At 45.3% G+C, this 23,143-nt stretch overlaps 1 protein-coding gene across 18 annotated transcripts in view; it reads left to right on the forward strand.

The window, feature by feature from the left end:
- The window catches only part of ATP6V1C2 (ATPase H+ transporting V1 subunit C2), a 77,207-nt gene that overhangs the window by 6,258 nt on the left and 47,806 nt on the right, over nt 1-23,143 (forward strand). For 16 of the 18 annotated variants that reach the window (XR_013441585.1, XR_013441584.1, XR_013441592.1 and 13 more), the window contains exons 1-3: nt 17,332-17,427; nt 18,615-18,769; nt 21,288-21,355. Coding sequence is in view for 6 of the 18 variants with exons in the window: in XM_078055971.1 (XP_077912097.1) it covers nt 18,641-18,769; nt 21,288-21,355 (197 nt within the window). In the remaining 12 variants the exon portion in view is untranslated. Of the gene's footprint in view, nt 1-17,331; nt 17,428-18,614; nt 18,770-21,164; nt 21,199-21,287; nt 21,356-23,143 lie in introns of those variants that run through there. The other 2 variants (XR_013441594.1, XR_013441593.1) reach the window with 2 other exon arrangements.

Genomic DNA, 23,143 nt, shown 5'->3' on the forward strand with positions numbered 1-23,143 from the left:
AGGTGAGGGTCATCAGGTCATTTCAGATCACTGCTGACCACACCTGGATAGTCCTCATCACTGCCATCAATACCACCATCCAGCACAAGCTGTCTGTCCAGCCGAGGGAAAGACAGTCACTCCTCCCTCCATGCAATAGAGTCCGGGCATACAGCCAGGATTTGACAAATTCAGTTTGGTTAAGCACACCAAACTGTATTCATCTGCTACTATGTGTAAACACCACGTTTGAATTAAATTGAAATGCCTTCAGGACTTACTGTAAATTTTTTGTATTTTTGTATTATCTTAATCCTTCTTTACCCTTGATCACATGTACTATAACCATACTCACTCATACATTTGTTCCACAAGTATTTATTGAGTTATTACCGCGTGCCAGGCACAGTTCAGACATCTGTCAATATGTCTGCTTTAGGTTGGAAGCTTCTAGGAGGCAGGTTTCAAGTGAAATTAAACATAAGAAAATGCTCTGTAGATGACATTATGATACAAAAATTAGTCATATCTATTACTTTCTCCATGAGCTGAATTGGCATACAGATTTCAGAGTGTATACTAGATAATGGTTCCATTTTCAAGGATGCATATGCACATTGGTGCTGCTCTTTATTTTTATATGACCTAATGTTATGCCTTTTGGCCATTTCATGTGGCTTGGATAGGAAAGAAAAAGGAATATACAGTTAACTTTTTCACTGTTAGAAAGATTCACTTTTTTATTATTTTTTTTTAAGATTGATTGATTTTGAGAGAGAGAGAGAGCAGGGAGAGGGGCAGAGGGAGAAGAAGAAAGAGAATCCCAAGCAAACTGCTTACTGTGTGGAGCCCCACGTGGTGCTCCATCCTACAACCCAGGCGATCATGACCTGAGCTGAAAACAAGAGTCAGAGCTTAACCAACTGAGCCACCCAGGTGCCCAGTTTTTTTTTTATGTTTAAATCCACAAATGTCCAATGGTAAAATAAACTATAGAATGTTTGATCATGGAAATTTATTCCCTGGTTATGACACATAATAGGCACTCAATGTCTGTTGAATGAATAAATAAATGAATAACCAAATTAAAAAAATGATTAAAGCTATATGCATGTTACAAAAAAATAACATTTCATAAATGTTATTGATATAAATTTATTATTGTTTTCATTAATATTATTAATACGGGCATTTAATGGTCTTCAGTGAACCAGAATAATACATTACCTACACTAAGAACAAAGCTAAGCTGGACTTTAGATTAAGTCAGTTTGTTTTGTTTGTTTGTCGGATTTAGGTGATGGGGGTGGGAAGGAAGTTATCTTATTTCCACAAGATAATAGAATCCTGCCCTGAAATCTGCCCCTGTTTCTTTCCCCTTTCTCCCTCCCCCTTCTCACGCATTCATCAGCCAAGCATTTATTGGACCTGCTGCCAGGCCTTGTGCGTGGAATAAAAGCCTGCACTGCTAAGGAATCCTGGAGAGGGAGAAATCAAACCGGGGCAGCTGAGCAGTAAAACAGACTGGAAGACTTCTTACACTTGACCGCAAACACCTTCACTAGGACCTGTGCCCCAAACCAGACCACAGTCATCACCCCACACCCAGCCCCACACAGTGAGATGCTACCTCAGTAGACATTTCCTCCTCAATCACTTACATTTTGTATAAAGAATAGCAAATACGAATGTGCATGCATTTCCAGCCTATTTGGAAGGGGATATTTGGAGTGTTTAATGTATGGAGAATGAACACAGGCTAATTATACTTACAGAATACCAACGGGTGATTTCTGTGCCTGAAATCCTATCACGACCTCTCCTTATGATGGAATTGCTGGCTGACATTGTGGCCACAAGCAAACTCATTCCGTCAGAGCTCACAATGTTCTGATCTCAGTGGGTCTTATGCATAGGTATTTGTTGACTTAGTTTTGAGGACCTAGTAACTGGACTACAATACTACAATACAATGTTCTGCCTTCGAAGAGCATTTAAAATGATCAGATTATACCAAAAGACAAAAGCCACTGATTTTAAGAAAAAGCAACTCATTTTCTGGATGACTTGCCTGGGCCTTCCAGAGCTCTAGGGCTTCTTGCTGTACAAAAACAGACACTGTTACAAGTACGAGATGTGCAAAGGACCCATGCAGTTACACAGGGCCCTGTGCTCAGAAAAGCCTTATACTTGGCTTAACACTCTGCTGTCACCATCATGAAATTCTTAATTTTTGAACAAGTGCCCCACATTAGATACCCTTTCTTATGTACAGGGCATAATGGGCACATCCAAGGAGGGTCCCCTAACTCATTTGGGGGATGGGGAGGTTTTCAGAAAGCGGAAGGTACAGGGGATATCAGGAAAGGCAGCTGAAAAGGTGGGAAAGAGCTAGATCAGGAACATGGTGCATTTCAAGTTAAGGCAGCTGGGACTTCGTCCTGGAGCTAATGAGCTTCGAGCCAGAGTGGTATGATCGGATCCGCAAAAGAGCGTCTCGGAGGCTGCTGCGCAAGCTAGCTTTGCAGAGTGCAGTTAGGTAAACAGTGATTGCGATTCTCTAAGTGAGTGAGGAGGAAGGCCTGCATTCTGCAAAGTAGTAGTAGGGAAAGGTAAGAATGGATTCAGCATATATTTAGGGAGAAAAATCGGCAGGCCTGTGATTGTTGTTAAAGCTAAGGGAGAGGGCCACATTCAGGGTGCCTCCCAGTTTCAGGGGCAGGCATGATAGTGTAAGAGCAGGTTAGGGAGGGGTGCAAGAGATAAATAAATAATTCAAGATGAGATTTATTGTTAAGATGTCCATTCTCATCACATTAGTCTCCAGATTCAAGGCAATCCTAATCAAAATCCCAGTGAGCCTTTTTTTTTTTTTATGTAGAAATTGACACGCTGAAAATGTGTAGAAATACAAAGTTTTTTTCCAAAACACTTTTGGAAAAAAAAGTTAGAGGACTTACACTACCGATTTTAAGACATACTGTAAAGCTATGGTAATCAAGATAGCTTCTAGAGTTAAGAGTCAGCAAACAGATCATAGAAGAGAATAAAAAGCCCACTAATAAACCCTAATATGTAATTACCTGATTTTCAACAATGGCACCAAAGCAATCCAGTGAGGGGAGGAAATTCTTGTCAACAAACGGTGTTGGAGCAACTGGATCTCCAGACGGGGGAAAATGGACCTCGAGTCCTACTTCACACCATACAAAAAAATATGAATTCAAAATAGATCATAGATCTAAACATCAAAGTTAAACCATTAAGACTTTAAAAAGGAAACACAGGAGAATATCTTGTGACTTGGGGGATAGAATGTAGTCTTCTTAGGCTACACACGCACACACACACACACACACAATCTGTAATCACAAAAGAAAAATTGACAAGTTAGACGTCATCAAAATTAGAAACTTCTGATCATCAAGAAACATAGTGAAAATGAATAAGCAAAATTCAAACTGGGAGAAAATATTCACAACACATATACCAAAAAGGACTGGTATCTAGTATATATAAAGAGTGCGAGAGAACAAGGGTGCAAATGAGATGGAAGTTCAGACAGTCAGTCCTGGCAGGGAAAGAAGCAAGACCAGGGGGAGGTGACAGAACGGGAGGCGGCAGAGGCGGGCTTGTGTGTGCGTGCGCGCATGTGCATGTGTGTGTGTGTGCGCATGAGTGCATGAGTGCCTCTGTGTGCTTGTGCATGTGTGCATGCCTGTGCACATGTGTGTATGTGCGTGCATGCAAGCGTGTGTGCACATGAGCGCGTGTGTGCATGCGCCGTGCGCCATGCGGTGGGAGTTAGGCGGGAGGGCAGGGAGGACAGCGGGCTGTGCTGAGGGGGCTGGTGAGAGCTAAGCTTTCAGAGGCGCAGCAGTTTCGGGTGATGATGAGGCGCAGGGTGTGGCCTCAGGAGTGGGAGCTGAAAGACAAAAAGGGAAGCTCCTTGGAGTGGAGGAGCGCTGGGAGCTTACAGGCCGGGGCTGGATGTTGTCTATGCGGACGCTCAAGCCATGCTCAGATGATGACATTTCACTCACTCATCACTCATCACATATCTTTCTTTCTTCCTTCCTTTCTTTCTTTCTTTTTCTCTTTCTCTCTTTCTCTCTTTCTCTCTTTCTTTCTTTCTTCCTCTCTCTCTCTCTCTCTCTCTCTCTTTCTTTCATTCAGGAAATACTGCTGATTAGCTTCACCCTGCAGTGAAGCAGGCAGCCACGGGTCTTTCCCTGATGAGTCTTGTCGTCTCTGAGGACCTATCATCAGGGACACATGTCTCTCCTTTCTCTTGTCCCTTCCTAGGAGGGGCAGAGGGTGGTGGTCAGCTGGATGTCAGGAGCCTCGGCGGGGAGGGGGTCTCCACAGTCACCCTCTTGGAGGCGTCTGGTATGGCAGCGCGGTCCCTACAGCTGTCCTCATGGGAGGGTCCCAGTGGGAAGCAGAGGAAGGCTGACATGCAGCTGGGCAGCTTGCCTTGGAAGATGGCTCCCAGGATCCCTGAGGCTTCAGGACCAGAGGGAGGACACAGAGTGTTCTGGAAAGAACAGAGAGAGGAGAGCAGGGTGGGGGAAAGTGGGGATGACCAGGAAGTTTGCAGGGTAGGATGGGCTAGTCAAAGAAATGAGGGTCCCCAACGGCCTCTTCAAACCCATGGACACAAGACACAGGGTTCAGGCTCATACCCAGCTGGACTGCGAAGACTTTGCCTAGAGATTTCACCCCTGGTTTTACTAACACCTCGAAAGCCCCACTTTGTAAGTCAGTATATGTGAACTGCTTCACTTTGTCCACAGGTTCTGAAGACTTCCATAAAGCAGAGACTTGTGGGAATTTTGTGTTGCTCTTCCCTGGTCGTGGAGAACCATTGTTCCTTTATAACATTCCCATTCAAAATTCCCTGATCGTGGCACTCATTTTTCAAATGAACACACCTTAAAAACAATGATGTGTTTTAAAAAGATGGCATGTTAGTTCATTCTATTTTATTTCATCTATGTGTCAGTGTGTCACTCCTGCCGAAAAACGCATGGGGAGAGGTCGTGCGTAGCAGCACAAACGTTCACAGGTGCCTCCAGTAGTTCTAAAAGGGATCTTTACAACCTCTTTAAGTGTTGAGCAGGAGCCTCATCTGCACCGTAGGGAACCTCCCACGGTGTTCTCCCAAGGTGCTGGGGCGAAGGGACAAGGATGACAGGTTTGGCTACTTCCTCCCCTGTTGTCACCCACGCTTACCTGCCTACAGACTTTCTCCCACTGGCCTGCTGGTCTCCCCAGGAAGCCAGGTGAATAACCCATAGCACGAGCCTTCCTGAGGACCCAGTCCATGTGGGACACTGTGTCCAGTCCATTGGCACAGAGATGATTCAGATCAAGAGGACCTGGATCATCCCAGAGCTGACCGCAGTGGGGTTCAGGGCAAGGCCTGTCACTCCAGCCACCTACACAGTGGCTTGATCCTCAAAAATGTTGGCCGTGCAGGGTTTCGATCAAGATAGAGGTCGAGTGTTCAGAGACTGACATTCCTGACCTCTGAAGTTATGGGGCGCAGCCTGGGTCTTAGATTCATAGTTTTGGCAATGTTTATCAGCAGTTTATGAATCAAGGATATGTTATTCATGGCAATGGACAATATATGTTTATCGAATAATTAAATATTTGATTGGTATACTTATTAAATGTAATATTTTTCAAGATCATTATGAGAATCCACTTATTAAACAAACATTTCCTGGCAACCTACTTTGTGCCAGGCACTGTGTGGGGTGTTGGTGATGCAGGGAAGAGTGAGTGATTCATGGCCTCTGCTGACTCACGGCCCAGCCGCGGGGACAGATGGATGACCAAGGACCACAGCCTCACGCACTGCATGCCGTGAAGAGAGGGATGGGAGATGCCAGGAGGTGTAGAAATCCAAACAAGGACCTGGAAGGGTTTCACAGGCAGGTCATGCTTGAGCAGACTTGTTTGTTTTTAGGCGACTTTTTTAGTACGTGGTATCTGCAGGTGCTTTCCTTTTTTAAGCGGCTTTATTGAAATATAATTCACATACCATATACTTTTCAGTATATTCATAGAGTTGTGCTGTCATCACCACAATTGGTTTACCTTTTCATGACCCCAGAAGGAAACTCCATATCCATTGATAGTCACATTCCATTTTTACCCAACCTCTCCCCCAACTCTAGGCAACTACTAATCTACTTTCTGCCTCAGTGGACTGGCCTAGTCTAGATATTTTATATAAAGGGAATCAAATAATACACGGTCTTTTGTGATGGGCTTTGTTTACCTAGCATCGTGTTTTCAAGGTTTATCCATAGCGAAGCCTGCCTCAGCACCTCATTCCTTGTCACTGCCGAGTAATATTCCACCATATGGACATACCACAAGTTATTTATCTCTTCACCAGCTGATGGACGTTTGGGTTGTTTTCACTTTTTGGCTATTATGAATAATACTGTTATTAACACATAAGTCCATGTTTTTCTGTGGACATTGTTTTCATTTCTTTGTTATGTACCTAGGAGTGGAATCACTGAGCCATCTGGTAACTAGGTAACATTTAAGGAATTGCCCAACTGTTTTCCAAAGTGGCTGCACCATCTCATATTCCCCCCAGCAGTGTATGAGGGTTCCAACCCATCTATATCCTTGCCAACACTTGTTTTCTTCCTTCCTTCCTCCCTTCCTTCCTTCCTTTCTTTCCTTTTCTTTCTTTCTTTCTTTCAAATTTTATTTATTTCTTTTGAAAGAGGGGGGAGGGGCAAGTGGAGAGGGAGAGAGAAAAATCTCAAGCAGGGTCCATGCTCAGTGCAGAGCCCGACGCAGGGCTCGATCTCTAGACCCTGAGATCATGACCTGAGCTGAAATCAAGAGTCAGATGCTTAACCAACTGAGCAACCCAGGCACTACATTGTTTTCTTTCTTTTTTTAAAAAAAAATAGCCATCTTAGTGTGTATGAAGTGGTATCTCATAGTCATTTTTTTTATTTCTCTAATGATGGGTGATATTGAGTACCTTTTCATATGCTTACTGGCCTTCTATGTATCGTCTTTGGAGACTGCCTATTCAGATCCATTGCCCATTTTTAATTGGGTTGCCTTTTTATTATTGAGTTCATGAGAGTTCTTTATAAATTCTAGATACAAGTTCCTTATCGGGCATATGATCTGCAAATATTTTCTGTCATTCTGTGGGTTGTCTTTCCATTTTCTAATAATGTCCTTTTGGAGCACAGAAGTTATTTATTTTTTATTTTTGTTTTTATTCAATTTCTTTTTCTTTTGTTACTTGTGATCTTGGTGTCATATCTAAGAAAGTTTTTCTTAACCCAAGATCACAAAGATTTACTGCTGTTTTCCTCTAAAGATTTTATAGCTTCAGTTCATTCATTTAGGTCTGTGATGCATTTTGACTTAATTTTTATAGATGCTGATGGGAGCTTGTGGAGGTTCTCTTTTGACTGTTTTCTTTTTCTCAAGGAGTTACCAAAGTTCTCTGCTGAGGTCAGAGGTGGGAGAAGAGAAATTGAACATACAAGGAGAGAGGAGAGTTTGAAATAGTTGTCCGGAAGATTGGGAGACAAAATGGATTAGGGAAATATAGTACATTGCCAGACAGTATCAAGGGCACAATGTATGGTCCTGGTCATAAATGTCAAGGGAAACTGGGGGGGAATGTGGAGCCAAGAAATCTGTACAAACAAGCCTACTTAAACTAACCTTTATTTTCCTACTTACTTCTTCACCACCTACTACACCTAGTCCAAACCCCTTTGTCTGATCAATTCACAAATTGATTATTCTTCTGCCTAAGAGAATAAAACCTTCCTGCTCTGGTCTGGTCTTCCGGTCTTCATTGTCTTGTGAAGGCTCCTATGTGCATGTAAAAATCTAATAAAAATTCTGTGCTTTTCTCCCATTAATCTGTCCTATGCCAATTTAATTCTTAGGTCCAGCCAGAGATCCAAATAGGGTGGAGGAGAATTTTTCCTCCCCTACAGTTTCACTTGACATCTATGACCAGTGGCATGTATCTCGGCATGACATATTCTCTGTTTCCTCCAAGACCAATCAGTGTGGTCCTGTGTTTTCCTCCAGCTACTTACAGCTGGCTGCACGAGGCAGACACAGTGCAGGCCTAGAGGTGGATTTTCTCAGGGTTGGATTTTTTTTGGCCATCAAGTAAACAAAGCAAGTAAGGGTCAAGAGAGCTGAGAGGGTGGGCAAGAGAGTAGATACAATATGGATCGGAAAGTTTAAGGAAGGAAGTGCAGGCATGACAGGATGACGGACAATGATAGGACCGATGGATTTTGGTCCCAGGGGGATGGACAGGTAGGGTACTAGGAAAATAAGGGGGTGTTGTTGGGGGAAAAATAATCCACCTGGTAACTAAGGTAGCCATCTGTGTTGGCTAACTGCCTTTATCCAAAGAAAGAAAAAAAAAGAAACCTCTCATATTTCTATGACAAGCAGTAACAGGAAGGTTTGGTTCTTGATGTTTACATTTCAAAGAAGTGGCTCCCAAGGCCTTAAGGAAGACCTCTCTGGGTTGCAATGTTGGCCAGAGGCTTCTGTAGCTTTAAAAAAAGATTTATATACATATCAAAAGGAGAGGTAGGGTTTACAAACATACTTTTCTCCAGCAAATTCTCTATTAAAGGGAAAGGGAGGCAGGGAAGATCTCGTTCTCTTTGGGCAATAGAGGAAGATCAGTCCCTTTATCTTTGGATCTGACAGTGGTCGGAGAGCAGACTCAGGGTATTGAGACCAGTGAGGGGTCCCAGTCAGTGGTAATGATAAAGGCTAAGACCGCAGGAATAAAAGGCAGATGGGCACCATCCCTGAAGGAGAAGGGTTCAAAAAAGTAAGAGACCAGGGTGTGGCCAGAATCATTTCAGTATATGGTGCCATCACCAAGCATTAAGAGTAAGAATGAGGAACTAAACTCTTTGAGGAATAAGAGGGAGCGCTTTGGGGGTCTGTAGAGCACCATACTAAGCGGAAGTGGGTAGTATGTCTAAGCTGCACTGTCCAATATGGCAGCCACCCTCCATGTCTGACTATTCAAATTTAAATTAATACAAATTAAATGAAATGTAAAATTCCACTCCTTAGGGTCACTAGCCACAAGTGCCCAATAGACACAAATCTAGAGGCTGCCACATAGGGAGGGCAGCACAGTTAGAAAATGTTTCCTTTCCGCTGGACGCAGAGAAGTTCCATCAGACGAGACAGGCGGAGATTCAAAGCTAGGGAGAGGCGTGAGGGCGGTTGGAGGAAGAAGAACCTGAAAGTGGCAAGAAGGAGCAAGGAGGGTACTTCCCACTGGAGACCTAGTGCGAGTAGGTATGGGGGCAAAAACAGCCTCAACTTGAGAGAGGGCTCTGAGGAAAATTGTGGCCTCAGGGGAAGCCAGGTTGAGGTCAGCACAAAAAGATGAGGGAGATTGAAAGAAGTTGGAACACCAGGGGTTTGCTGATGAGCGTTGTGAGTTGCAGAGGACACAGGTACAGGGGATGAGGGCTTGAGGAGGGATAGGAAGATGGACAGAAGAAGGGGTGAGATGGAAACGGTGGTGGCGGGGGGAAGGGGGGGCTGTGGCTTCCTGTGGTGACTGAGTGAACAGGGATAGAGGTATAGTGACCTCAAGGCCCAGAGTGGGGCCAGGCTGTGAGTGGAGGTGGGAAACGGGACCTCTCGCCTCACTTCTACTTCCTGCAGGCCTGTGAAGGGAGATTTTCTTTTCATTTTAATATAATTTCAAAATGACAGAAAAGTAACAAGAATAGCACAAGGAATTTCCATAGATATAGATATATGATGAGACTATATAAAAAGAGATACATATATCTATATATGTAATATATACATTATTATTATTTTGAACAGTTCAAGAGTAAGTAAGTAAGAAGACATTATGTCCCTTTACCGTGCCCTATTCCAGTTCTGGCACTACCCATTTCTCCCTGGTTCCCTGGTTCCTTTTAGTGGACAATGGTATTTAGAAATCAAGATCTGGACTATCGATGCTCTCAGTGCTACTGGTAAATCATCGCTTCTAGGCTCTCTCAATGAACAGAGGTAAGAAAGTATCTGTCTGTCTAGCTATCCATCCATCCATCCACCCATCCATCCACCCATCCACACATCCACCTTAAAATCTACGACCTCATTACTGACACCTCCAGTCCCAATCCAGCAACACAGGGTTTGTTCTAGTTTTCTCCTTTTCCATATTTGTAACTTCTTTCCTCTATGTGAGAAATGGGGCTTTAGAGTTTATCTTAAGAGCAATGGGAAATGATTGGAGGTTTTTGAGCAGAGGCATGATGTGATCTGATATGTGTTAGAAACCACAACCCTGGGTGATAGAGAGATGTGTTAGTTTCCTAGGGCTAATTTAGCAAAGTGCTGCAAACTAGGTGGGTTAACAACAGAGATCTGTTCTCTCAAGTTCTGAAGCCTAGAAGCTCCAAGTCAAGGTGTCAGCAGGGCAATGTTCCCTCTGAAGTCTCTAGGGAGGACCTTTCCTTGCTTCTCCTTGCTTTCTGGTGGCCCCAGAAATCCTCGGTCCTCCTTGGCTTGTACCACTCCAACCTCTGCCTTTGTCTTACCTGGTCTTCTTCCCTCTGTGTCTCTGTTTCCTTTCCTCTTCTTATAGGACCCTGGTCATTGGATTTAGAGTCAACCCTACATCCAATATGATTTCATTTTGATATCCTTCACTAGTAACATCTGCAAAGACCCTTTTTCCAAATAAGATCCATTCTGAGGTTCTGGGTGGACATGAATCTGGGAGGGGAGCACAATTCAACCACTACAGGAAATGGGAGCAAAGGTGATGATAGTCCAGAACAGGGAAATGACAAGAAGAAAAGTGGGCAAGTTCAAGAGGCACTCTGGAGGGAGAAACTGTAGGGCACACTTGGGACTGGCTATTAGGAAGCTACTACGAAGAATGGTTGAAGAACAGAACACCTGGAAACATTCCACCTCATGTTTTTAAATGATTGTAATAAAGCTAGGAAAGCCTTTTAAATGATTATAATAAAGCTAGGAAAGCAAATAACAAATATTTGCTTAACTTAACAACCTTTGAATGTTTGCTGTATGCCAGGCCTGTTCCAGGTTCCTCAGAGAGGTGAAAGACAAAAAAATAAAATAGAATAAAATAAGTCAAATCAGGAAAAGGTAATTCAGGGCACTTACAATTTAACTATAAAGAGACAAATAAATAATCATTATATAAGGCTGAATAATAAAAGCAAGACTGTAGCTGATGAAAAGTTCTCTAATTGCCCTAAATACTTGGCCTCTTAGAATAAAGTGTTGATCATGCTCTGCATGTGCAGGAACAGAGGACGGGAATATTCAGATGTACAAATGAATATTAAGACAAGGTAAAAGAAACATCAAGAAGGCAGCCTCGCCTTGACTATTTGAGCTTAAGAGTTGGGAAGGGCAGGGATAGTGGGAGATGGTAGATTTCAGAGCTTGGAACAGGAGGTGGGACGTGTAGAGACATTATTGCACTTTAGTGGTTGGCATCTGGTGGTCTAGATGGCTGTCAATTTTACTATCATTCAGTATTTTTCTTGAGTTTAAAAATGAATTATTATGGGCACTTGGGTGGCTCAGTCGCTTAAGCATCTGACTCTTGGTTTTGGCTCAGGTCCTGATCTCAGGGTCATGAGATCGAGCCCCGCGTCAGGCTCCACCATCAGCGAGGAGTCTGCCTGAGATTCTCCCTCTCCCTCTGCCCCTCCCCACACATGCGTGCGCACACATGCTGTCTCTCTGTCTCTAAATAAATAAATAAATAAATAAAATCTTTTAAAAAATGACTTGTTTATGATTAAAAAGTTGAAAATACAAAGATCAAAGGGAAAGACACACCTATCATCCCACTTTCCAGCAATAACTTCTTCTAACATCTTAATTTATTTCCTTTTAAGGTGGATATTGATGCATGTATTGTATTTGTTACATTTACATATTATTTCTTACAAAGTTGGAATCTTAACGATGTCACTATTCCTCTAAAACATTTTCTTTTTTTTTTTTAAGATTTTATTTATTTGTCAGAGAGAGAGAGAGAGCACAAGCAGGGGGAGCGGCAGGCAGAGGGAGAAGCAGGCTCCCCACCAGACGCGGGACTCAATCCCAGACCCTGGGATCATGACCTGAGCCGGAGGCAGACGCTTAACCAACTGAGCCACCCAGGTGTCCCCCCTCTAAAACATTTTCAATGGCAGCATGATTATACCATTATTAATTTGCCCAACCCCCCTTTGTTGGGTGTGTACCGTGTCTCCAATTTTCAGTCTCGTAAATATAATTAAATGACTGTGGATGTCACTCATGCTCAACATACAGAGCCACTATACACACACAGAGGTCTATCTTCATGACCTTGTCAAACCATTTAAAATTTCTACAACAGAATTGATTTAAGAAGAGCAAAAAAATTCTCACTCGGCTTCCCCTGATTCTCCAAGCAGTCTTGGGCATTTAAGCTCCTTGCTTTAGGTGATCCAAAAAAATATTGCCTGAGCATCTACTCAGCACCAAGAACGTGACAGTGAGTGAGGCAGAAGCCTCTGATCTAGAGTAAAAAGACGAGCACGCTGGGACCGGGCACATTTGGACATTTGCACACATCTTCTCTTTCCGTTTTTTTTTTTTTTTTTTAAGATTTTATTTATTTGAGAGAGACAGAGACAGAGAGGGAGCATGAGCTGGGAGGAGAAGCAGATGGAGAGGGAGAAGCAGATTCCGCCCTGAGCAGGGAGCCCAATGTGGGACTCGATCCCAGGACCCCGGGATCATGACCTGAGCGGAAGGCAGATGCTTAACCGACTGAGCCACCCAGGTGCCCCTCTCTTAGGAAGTCCCCATTTTATAGGCAAGGAAAGTGGAGTACAAGGAGATTGGGTCCATGGCAAGTTAATAAACACCAGAAATGGGGCGTGAGGTCAGATCTTCTTAGTTCCAAAGCCAGAACCCAAAGCCCTGCACGGCTCATCGCTATAGCTTCTCCCTGAAGCACTTGTTGTGCTCTCCTTTCTCCAAGGCTAACTACATCAAAGACATGTTTGAAGTGACTGAAGCATGAGTGACAAATGAGCCACGTGTTGACAACAGGGCAGAATCAGTGTCTTGCAGAAGAACCCTGTGAGGGGAAAAAGGCACCTGGAAAGGAGAGGCAAAGGAAGGAAAAGAAGCAAAGAGTATCTAAGGGAGCTAATACTCACAGCACACCTTGACCAAGTACTTAATATGGGCCGGTCATTGTGCCATATCATGGAATCCCTGGAAAAACCTTAGAAGACAGGTACGTTCTACACCCTGTTTTATCGCCCACCAAAGTCAAGTCACTTGTCCAAGTTCACTCAGCTAATGAATGGAAGAGCCAGGAAGGGAATCATGGATGGAGTGCTAGTAACTCTTTCTTTGGAGATCTGGTTGAGCAATATGCACTCAGAAGTAGAAGAATGAAGTTCAAGTTCCAGGTCTACCATTAACTGTGCTCCTGCTCAGATCACTTAATCTCCTTGGTCCTGTTTCTTCATCTGTGAAACAAGGATCATAGCATTCTTGAACGCTTACACCTCATTTTTATGCATGTCTCACATCCTGCTCCGGGGTTTGTATTCATACCTTAGTGAGTTAGGACTTCTTAAAATTCTGTTCACCACACTTGCTTTTCTCTATCACTAGATTGAAAATTGATTTATTTTTGCGTTCCCCCCACTGCCTTGCAGATACTGAAAAAAACAACAATCACCCCTTAAATGAGCATTCTCCTTAACTCTGTACACTTGAGCAAATAAATCATGAGAATTCACGGCCTTTGGTTTGTCCAACCAAAGAGTGAAAGACATCATGATGGCTGTCCTTAAATCACAAGGGTATTGGCTGAATGGGAAGACGCAGATCAAAATACTCTGGGCCCATAGAGAAAGATGCTGGGTGTCACTGAGGCATTATTATAAGGGCCACGGTCAAGGTGTGAAACCCCACAGAACATCTCAGAAAAGAGAGGGAGCAGGAAGTAAAGGGAACATTCACGAGCACACCACAGCTTCCAAGCACTGTCTTTGGTGCCTCCAATGCTATTCTCTCTCACCTGCAGGACAAGCCTGAAAGATGTGCATAATTGTCCCCCTGTTTTCAGAGGGGAAACCCACAGCTCAGCAAGGCTAAGTAGCTCATCCAATTGCCCCATACCAAAGCCTACTCTGTTTCTACAACACCCTACTGACTCAGCAGATAACTCCACTTATATTTATCTCCACCAGAGAGCTGTCCTTATTGAGAAACTTCCCTGGGTTCTTCTTGGAAAAGCCTAGAAAAATCCACCTGAGCCACCTGCAGATGGAATTATGTGTCTGCGTTAATTGTAAGGAGCATCCTCTGAGGGTTCTCTCCACGAAGTAACAAAGAGATCCAAAGGGCACCATCTGGGAGAGGCTGGAGAAGAGCAGACCAAGTAGGCCAGCCTGGTCCTTCTAGTTCCCAAACTTGACGGGACTGTTCCATCTTGCATAGACTTCAGCTGGCTCAATACATAACCAGTGCCAACTGCAGAAACATTTCTGGACTATGTAGCCAAAGCCAAATTCATAATAACCTGGAGATGATTCCAAGCTGAAAGCATTTCCTCCCTTGCCTTTATTCCCAGGAAGAGATCATGTTCTTTATAACCTGGGTTCTTTCAGGGTGTGTCTATGAAGCACTTTCCATAACCTACGGGTATTTTCAAAGTAGTGGTCAAGGCGCATAAACTTGAAGTCACTTAGGCGGAGATTTCAGAGACTTTGGGAGTGTGGGGACAGTTGGAGGAACTGAACATGGGTTGTTAAATGCTGCTTCGGGCTGATATATGAAAAGGAACCGCTTTCCTTATAGAGTAGGAATGCTGTTTTGTATTCTCCAGATATATCCAGGGAAGAGGCTCCATGACTTTTGGTGAATTTCTCCTTATTTCTCTGTGTTAAAGGTGATTGATTATAGGGAAACTTGACAGAATAACACAAGTCCGTTCAAAACTGATGAGTACAGATGTTGCCTTTGAAAACTGCAAATCGAAAGAACCTTGGGGCAAAACAGTGCTGTTTTCATCTCTCTCCCTCCCTCCCTCTCTCTGTTTTTTTTTTTTTTTCCCTTTTATTTAAGATGTAAGTTGTCCAACAAGATCTCTTTATTTGACTTTGAAATCAAATATATCTGACTCCAGTTCCGAGCTGGGTAAATTGCTGATGACATTGGATTATCCTTCACTGATAAAATAGGCTTGATAATTTTTTGATCTTTAAAGAACAGTCAACAGAAGGATGCCAAACCTTATGAATACTATCTAATCTCAATCCTGCCCCAAAGTCTAAGTCTGTATATATGAATACGCATTAAAAAGTAACAAAGAGAGATGTTAACATGGTTATTTTCAGACTGTTGGAAATACAGGTGATTTTTTGACTTTCTTCTTTATACTATTCTATGTTTTCCAAATCCTCTATAAGCAGCACAGAATTACCTTTATAAGCAGAAAAAAGTTAGTTGAAACAAGCCAAGCGATCACAAATTCCAATGTGTAACAAGAAGCCCAAGATGTACCATAATCAGAAAGATTTTAGATTTTGAGTAGGAAGATTTTAAGTAAGACAAGGAACACGGTAGGTCCTCAATAACTTCTTAATCGGATGTCCAGATGTTATTTTGTGTCCAACTCTCATTTCATGAAACAAGCTTGTTAGAGGAAGCCATATTTATAGAAAGAACGGTGCCATCAGCAAAGTCGGGAATACTTCTAAATGTGTTGCCCAACGTCTGAGAAGCCAGGGTGATGGTTTGGAATATTGAAGAAAAACATTGACTGAAATAGAAAGCACACATTCTCCCGCAGGCTGGCTGGGAGCAGGGCAAAGGACGCTTGGATCCCAGGCCTAAGTCCCCCTCATGGCTCTGCCATTAACCAGTGACATGACACCCAGCAATTCATGTAACTTCTGGAACATCCCTCCCCTTGTTTGTAAATGAGTTTGTGCCCAGCTCTATGATTCCGTTTGGCCTAGCTGGAAAAAAATGACATTACTGGGTCAGGTACAAGATTGAAGACCCCGGGTTCAAGGTCCAACCAGGCCACTCCTTGGCTGGAATTACCATTTTTACCTCCCTGTACACACCGAGTTTCCTCATCCCTTGGTTTCAGGTGTCCTCCCTCAGGAAGATGTTGCAAGGACTGACTAATGCCCACGAGTGTCCCAATAATGATGATGCACCATGCAGGTGCTGGGAGTTCCAAACTGCTAATTCCGAACCCACAATAGGATTGCAGTGTGACATGTTGTGACCTTTACAAGCCACCATTCTGTGCTGCATCGGAGCCTTCTCATCCCAGCGTCTGTTGTTCCACCTTACCTTTCTTTGCAAATTCCGAAAGCATTCCCAGCAATTAGGCTGATAGACTGAGTAGTTTTATCTAGTAAGGGGGAGCTCATTTCTCAAGGAATTCTTCAATACCCCCCACCAAAGATAATTCTGAGATTTTTATCTTTCCCAGAAACCACTGAAAACATTGTCCACAGGGAAGGATACACTCACGTTTCCTCCTCTTACTCCGGAGAAAATGAATTCTCAGAGTTTTTGTGTTTTAACATTCCCAGGTTAATTTCTGGGGTTTCGCTCTCTCTTTTTTTTTTTTTTCAAGCAGCAGGGATCATGAACCCACATCGCGGTGGTGAGACACTACATTTTAAATCCCTCCTATAGCCAGGGCAGTTTCGAAGGGGGGTAAGGCGAGGTGGGCGCGTGGGACCCTGGAGAGTTTCCTCGGCAACCCGGGCAAGCTCACGCCCACAAGGACAGGAAGGCTTGGTGCTCTGCCCAGGTGAGTGCCAAAAACATAGGTGGACCTGTTGCGCTTCTTCCCACAGATGAGTCCTCTCGCCCGATGATTCCCGAGCCCCCGTGCCGGGTCACCGCAGGGTGGGGGTGGAGAGCGAGGCGGCGGCCGCGGGGGGCGGGCGTCCCCGTCCGGGGTACTTCGCCTCGCCCGCTCCTCTCGGTCGTCCACGTCCGGTGTGCCCCGCTACATTGTGGGCTGGAGACACCCCGCCCCCCGCCCGATGCTCCCCAGAATCCCGCCGGCACCCACCCCGCGGGTGGACCCAGTGCCCGCGCGGCACCCGGACGCGCGGCGGCCGCAGCCCGGACAGGGGCCCCGGGGCCAGCCACGGCGGGAGGCGGGAGGCGGGAGGCGGGCGGCCCGGTATGCAAATGACCGAGGGGCGGGCGAGGGCCGCCTCCCCGCTCGGGATAAAAGCCCGGGGCGGGGCGGGGCGCGGCGCAGAAGCCGCTGCCTCCCGGGAGCCGGCCGTGCGCTCCGCTTCTGCGCTCGCCCGCCGCACGCACGCCCGCCCTCGCGGCCGCCGGCTCCCGGTAAGCACGGACCGCGGGGTCGGGGACGCGGGGCGGCGGCGGGAGAGGCGCGGGCCGGGGGCCGGCCAGCGCGAGCCACCACGCGCGCCCGGGTCCGCGCTTCGCCTCGGTCCACGCGCGCCGTCCCGGGCCGCGCTTTCTCCGTGGGAACCAGGGACCCGGCGCCCCCGCGGCGCCCTCCCGGGGCCGGGCAGGTGGCATCTCCCCAGCTTCTGCGCGTGGGGCCAGTTTGTCCCCAGGCCATCAGCAGTCGAGACCGAGAGGAACTGCGTTGGTAGTGCGCGGGATTGGGAGGGACTAAGGGAGGCAAAAAGCAAAGCTTCCAGGACGGGTCTCTGGCTGTCACCCTGTTTCCCCCCCTAGCCGTCCGAGGCGCTTTGCGAGGCGCAGGGAAGGGAGGAACGGGCGGAGGGGGAGAGAGGTGTGGGTGTGTGCACGTTTGAATGAGCAGAACTAATGGCCTTTGGAAGCTGCAGACGCCGGACAGACACTGCCAGGCCCAGCACGTTACCCACCTCTGCAGAGTGGACACCTGGTCTTACGGAAAAAGGACTTTAGTAGTCATCCCACCACCTTTTTTTCTTTTTATTTGGGAAAAATAAAGTTCTTCTGAAGTCTGTTTTTAAGGCTAGCACCATTCTCAAGGTTGGTCAGTTAAGATCTGGGGTTTGTCCGAGCCCCTGTTGTGAAATTGCCTCCTTGTCTCATTCCTGCCTTCACCCCATCCTGCATCCCGGAAAGTACAACATGGAAAGGAAGAAGCTATGCGGGGCCCCATGCGGGGCTTGCTGTGCCCCCTGTCTGGCTTGCTGTGCCCCCCTCCCCCATTTGCATTATGGTGTCAGGAGAGGGGGAAGTCAAAGGGACAGCAATCTGGTTCTCCCCAACCGCCTCCCCCAACCCTTAAAACCGGTCAGAACCACCCTATGGATGGCTTGGGAGTCTTTGTGGAGCCCTGAGGGCTTTCAGAGTTGAGATAAGAAACAGCACGTTGCTCTGTGCATATGGTGTCCTTGGAACTAGAGAATCTGAATTGGAAGGTCAAAGGGGCAAAGAATGGGAAACGGTAAAAGCAACACATCCTGGAGAGGATTAATTCTGAGGGAAGGGAGTGGTGAAGGAGTAGAGATATTTGACACTTGTCTCCTCCTGTTTCTGTTTGTGTATGTTGCTGTGGTTCTGGTCAGTAACTGGATAAAAGAAGGTGGGAAGCATGTCGGAGTTTTGGTTAATTTCTGCCCCTGGTGATCAGGAAAATTTACAAGCTCTGGAGAGGATGAACACCATAACCTCCAAGTCCAACCTGTCTTATAACACCAAATTCTCGATTCCTGACTTCAAGGTAAAATCCTGTAGAGGATGAACGAGGTGATGGGTTGGGGTGGGTGGGTGTGTTCTGGGAAGCCAAGGAGAAAATAACAGGGCCAAGACAGCAATGCTGAGGATCAGCCTGGGGGTGAGGATGCACAGGGCAAGTCAGTGGTCTGGATGGGACTTGACGCCGTAGCCCAAAGTTACTTGTGGTTCCTATGGACTTACAGACAGAGGGCAGGATGAACAGGGAGAGATGGGTGTGGTGGGTAGCAGTGTCTTCAAAAAGTGGGAAGAGCATTTTACATACCTGCGCCCTTGTGAGTTGTTGTAGGATTCCTCGTGTTTTGTCTTTGACATCTAAGACGACGAACAATACAGTTTAAATGTGCAGGTTTGGAGAGCTTCAGCGTTGGTCGTACTCGTGACCTGGCACAGGGTGGGAAATTCCGGATCCCTCTGGTACTGGTGGGGAGGCAGGAGGGGAATTTAATGATAAGTGGGCGGATGGCAGAAAGAGATATGACAGGAAAGAGATAGGAGTCTAAGGGCTCTTGCAGGGGAGAACAAAGTTAAAATGAAACAAATGTGAAAGAGGAGCAAGGTGTGCAAGTCTTTTTGCTTCAGAAGACTGGAATTTTTGCGGTGCTTCCTAAGATTGCAAGTTCCCAAAAGGAAGACGCTTGAGGCATTTTTCGATGACACCTGTGCAGATGCATGGTGGGTGCTGGAGGGATGGCCCCACCCAACCGCCCAGAGGCCCCTCTCCTAGCAAACTGCCATATAATCTTCTTAGTGATGCTACTGTATTTGCTAGTGTTCATTGAGCAGTACTTTGGGGGCCAGGCCCTTCAAACGCATCATCTGGAATATTTACCAATCCCATGTGATAGATCAGGAAGGGCGGAGAAAGGAGACCAGGGCTGCAGATCTGGTTAAGTTTCTGAACCCATGTGTTGCTGCCTGTTTCAGACCTGCCCCTGTTTGTCTGGTGACCCCCGCTGTGAGGGTTAGGGAATCAGTGTGCACTCACCGCTCTGTGCAAGGCAGCTTGTGAGATGGGAGGGAGCAAAAAGAAGAGACAGGACCCTCGCCAGAAGATGCTTAACATCGAGTTACTTGAAAAGAAGCAACTTATTAGAGATACCTGGGCCTCATCATTTCCTAATTACCTTTTTTTTTTTTTTTTTAAGGTTTTACTTACTTATTTGACAGAGACACAGCAAGAGAGAGGGAACACAAGCAGGGGGAGTGGGAGAGGGAGAAGCAGGCTTCCCACTGAGCAGGGAGCCCGATGTGGGACTCGATCCCAGGACCCTGGGATCATGACCTGAGCTGAAGGCAGATGCTTAATGACTGAGCCACCCAGGCGCCCCCCCTTAATTACTTTCTTAAAATTTTTTTTTTAAAAAGTATTCTTTTGTGAGAGTATAGTTGACACACAGTGTTAATCCTGATTACTTTTTAATGTCTGATTGGTGGTTGGTGACATGAAAACAAAGCCTTTCCTTCTGATTCTGTAGACTGGCTCTTTAAATACAGTTTTGGACTCTGTCATACTTGTCACATTAAGAAGCGGATCGGTACAAGTAATCTGAAAAGAAAAAGACTCGCGTGAATGATGAGGTGGGCGGGAGAGCTGACCCTCTGCCCCTGCAAGATCGTTGGTAGTAATAGCAAAGGAGAACAGAGCCAGGGATTGTTGGACATCTTGGGGGAGAAAGGCTTTAGAAACAGCAATTTCTTTTTTTTTTTTTTTTTTAAGATTTTTTTTTTTTTTTTTATTTGCGAGAGAGAGAAAGAGAGACAGAGAGCATGAGAGGGAGGAGGGTCAGAGGGAGAAGCAGACTCCCTGCTGAGCAGGGAGCCCGATGCGGGACTCGATCCCGGGACTCCAGGATCATGACCTGAGCCGAAGGCAGTCGCTTAACCAACTGAGCCACCCAGGCGCCCCTCTTTTTTTTTTTTTTTTATGATTTTATTTGGGGAGGGGGGAGAGGAGGGGATGGAGTAGAGGGGGAGGGAGGGACAGAGGGAGAGGGAGAAGCAGGCTCCTTGGCTCCTTGCTGAGCAGGGAGCCCGGTGTGGGGCTCATCCCGGGACCCTAGAATCATGACCTGAGCCAAAAGCAGATGTTTAACTGACTGAGCCACCCAGGTGCCCCAGAAATGGCAGCTTCTTTAACTTGCTTTCTGGTATGTCTCCTCAGCTATGGGGATTACTCACATGACTGGCAGACTGCCATTCTAAGAAGAAAATGAGCTGGGGTCTCAAAATGACACAGTGGTCACTGCTTCCTATGGCAGAAATAGGACAGTTTATCCTGTTGGGAAAAATAATGATGATGATGATGATGATAATAATAATAATAATAAATTAGAAAATATCCCCAATCCACTCTCTTAACAGCTCTTTCCATTTTCCAGTTTGGCCATTGACCAAGAATAAGAAGAGATGGAGGTTAGAGAACTCCCTGCACTGTTGTTGAAAGTGACCTACACTTCTCTGCCATAAAGCGTGAGCCTCTAACTTCTTCACGATCTTTCTAGGTGGGGACCTTGGATTCCCTTGTTGGCCTCTCCGATGAGCTGGGGAAACTCGATACCTTTGCTGAAAGGTAAACTATTTCTTATTTACTGCATACAAGTGAGAATTGGACATTGTTGTCAAAGGACACAGTGCTCTTGCTTTGGCTGAACCCGTACGTGTCCAAACCTGGTCCTAGAAGTCACATGAGGGCACCGGGTCGGCAGCAGCACGTGGGGTCCCTCAAGTAGTTTTTTTTTTCCGCTGGAGGCAGTGTTTTTTAGGGGGCTGCCTTCAAAATGAAGAGGACTCTGGCATAAGGTACTAAAACTTTTAGAAAAATAATTGATGCCGTTTTCCCCCCAGGCTTTTACATTTTAAGGTTCTTTGTTTGGTTTTGTGTTTGTAAAAGATTCGAAGTACAGACGGAAGGCTATCCAATGACAAGAAGTTTCCCTCTCGTCTGGTTTCCTCTTTCCTGTTCCCTCACTTTCCCTCTCTTGTGGCAACATTATTATCATTTTGGGGGCACCTTCTGGAGACAGCCTGTACATATACCACCGAATATGAATATATTTTGAAAAGCAGGTTTACACAAATGATAGCAGATATCCTGCACCTTGCTTTTCTCACCTATTCATGTATCTTAGAGATAGTTTGGTGTCAGTCCATAACTGAGTTTCTCTACTGGGCTGTATTTGCTTGAATAGAGGTGCCCTGATTTACTAGTATTTCCCTATTGATGGACATTTAAGTTTTCTAGTCTTTTGCTATTACAAACAAGCTGCAATGATGGTCCTTTTTTCTACTTCTTTGTGCACTTGTGAGAGTGGGATAATTACACGTTGAAATGCTGGGTCAAAGAGTATTCAATGTAAACTTGTACAGATAGGCCCACATCCCCTCTCCAGGGAATTATTCCCATTCCCATTCCCACCAAAAGTGTGTGTATGAGGATAGTTTAAAGTCTTAAAGTCATTTATTTTTTTAATTGTTACAAATCTGGTCCATAATCACTGGAAAATACAGATGGATCTTAGAAAAGCATGAAAAAGGAAATACAAATCACCAGTAATTACACCACTCAGAGAATGCCGCTGGGATGTTATGTTGTATTTGCAGTAGACACATCCAGTTTTTTTCTACATATATTTATGCATGCATATATGGATAATGGTGACATCATGTTATACATATTTTATAACTTGCTTTTCTCTTCGTATCTTTTTTTAAAGATTATTTATTTATTTGAGAGAGAGCAAGAGCGTGAGCGGAGTAGGAGCAGAGGGAGAGGGGAAGAGAGAATCCCAAGCAGCCTCCATGCCCAGCACTCAGGAAAAGCAGCAATAGAGGATGTCCCAAGAAATCTGCAAATACCCAAAGATAGAAACAGCACTCACTTCACACATGAAAATGCAAATGTTCAGACCCCACCTCAGACCGAATCAGAAATTCTGGAGGTGGAGGTGGAGTCCCGTAATGTATTTTTTTTTATGGGGGAGAGAGGCAGAGAGAGAATCTGAAACTAGCTCCATGCCCAGGGCGGAGCCCAACTCGGGGCTCGATCTCATGACCCTGAGATCATGACCTGAGCTGAAATCAAGAGTCAGACACTCTTGATTGACTGAGCCACCCAGGCGCCCCTCTTTTCATATTTTATACTTTGGGTCTCACCGTTGACTGTTCTACTATAATGTTATACCACAGGGATTTGCCATAATTTATTTGGGTGTTTTAAAATAATAGCCCCTAGTTTTGGTGCAACTGAAAATGTGTTGTTTAACCAATGTTCTCATTTGATTGAAACAGAATGCAGAGGGGGTAGATGAGGAAAACAGTCCAGACAGGCCAGGTCATGACCAGGACACAGACCCGGGGC

This window comes from Halichoerus grypus, chromosome 10 (assembly GCF_964656455.1).
Source record: "Halichoerus grypus chromosome 10, mHalGry1.hap1.1, whole genome shotgun sequence".
Lineage (NCBI taxonomy): Eukaryota > Metazoa > Chordata > Mammalia > Carnivora > Phocidae > Halichoerus > Halichoerus grypus.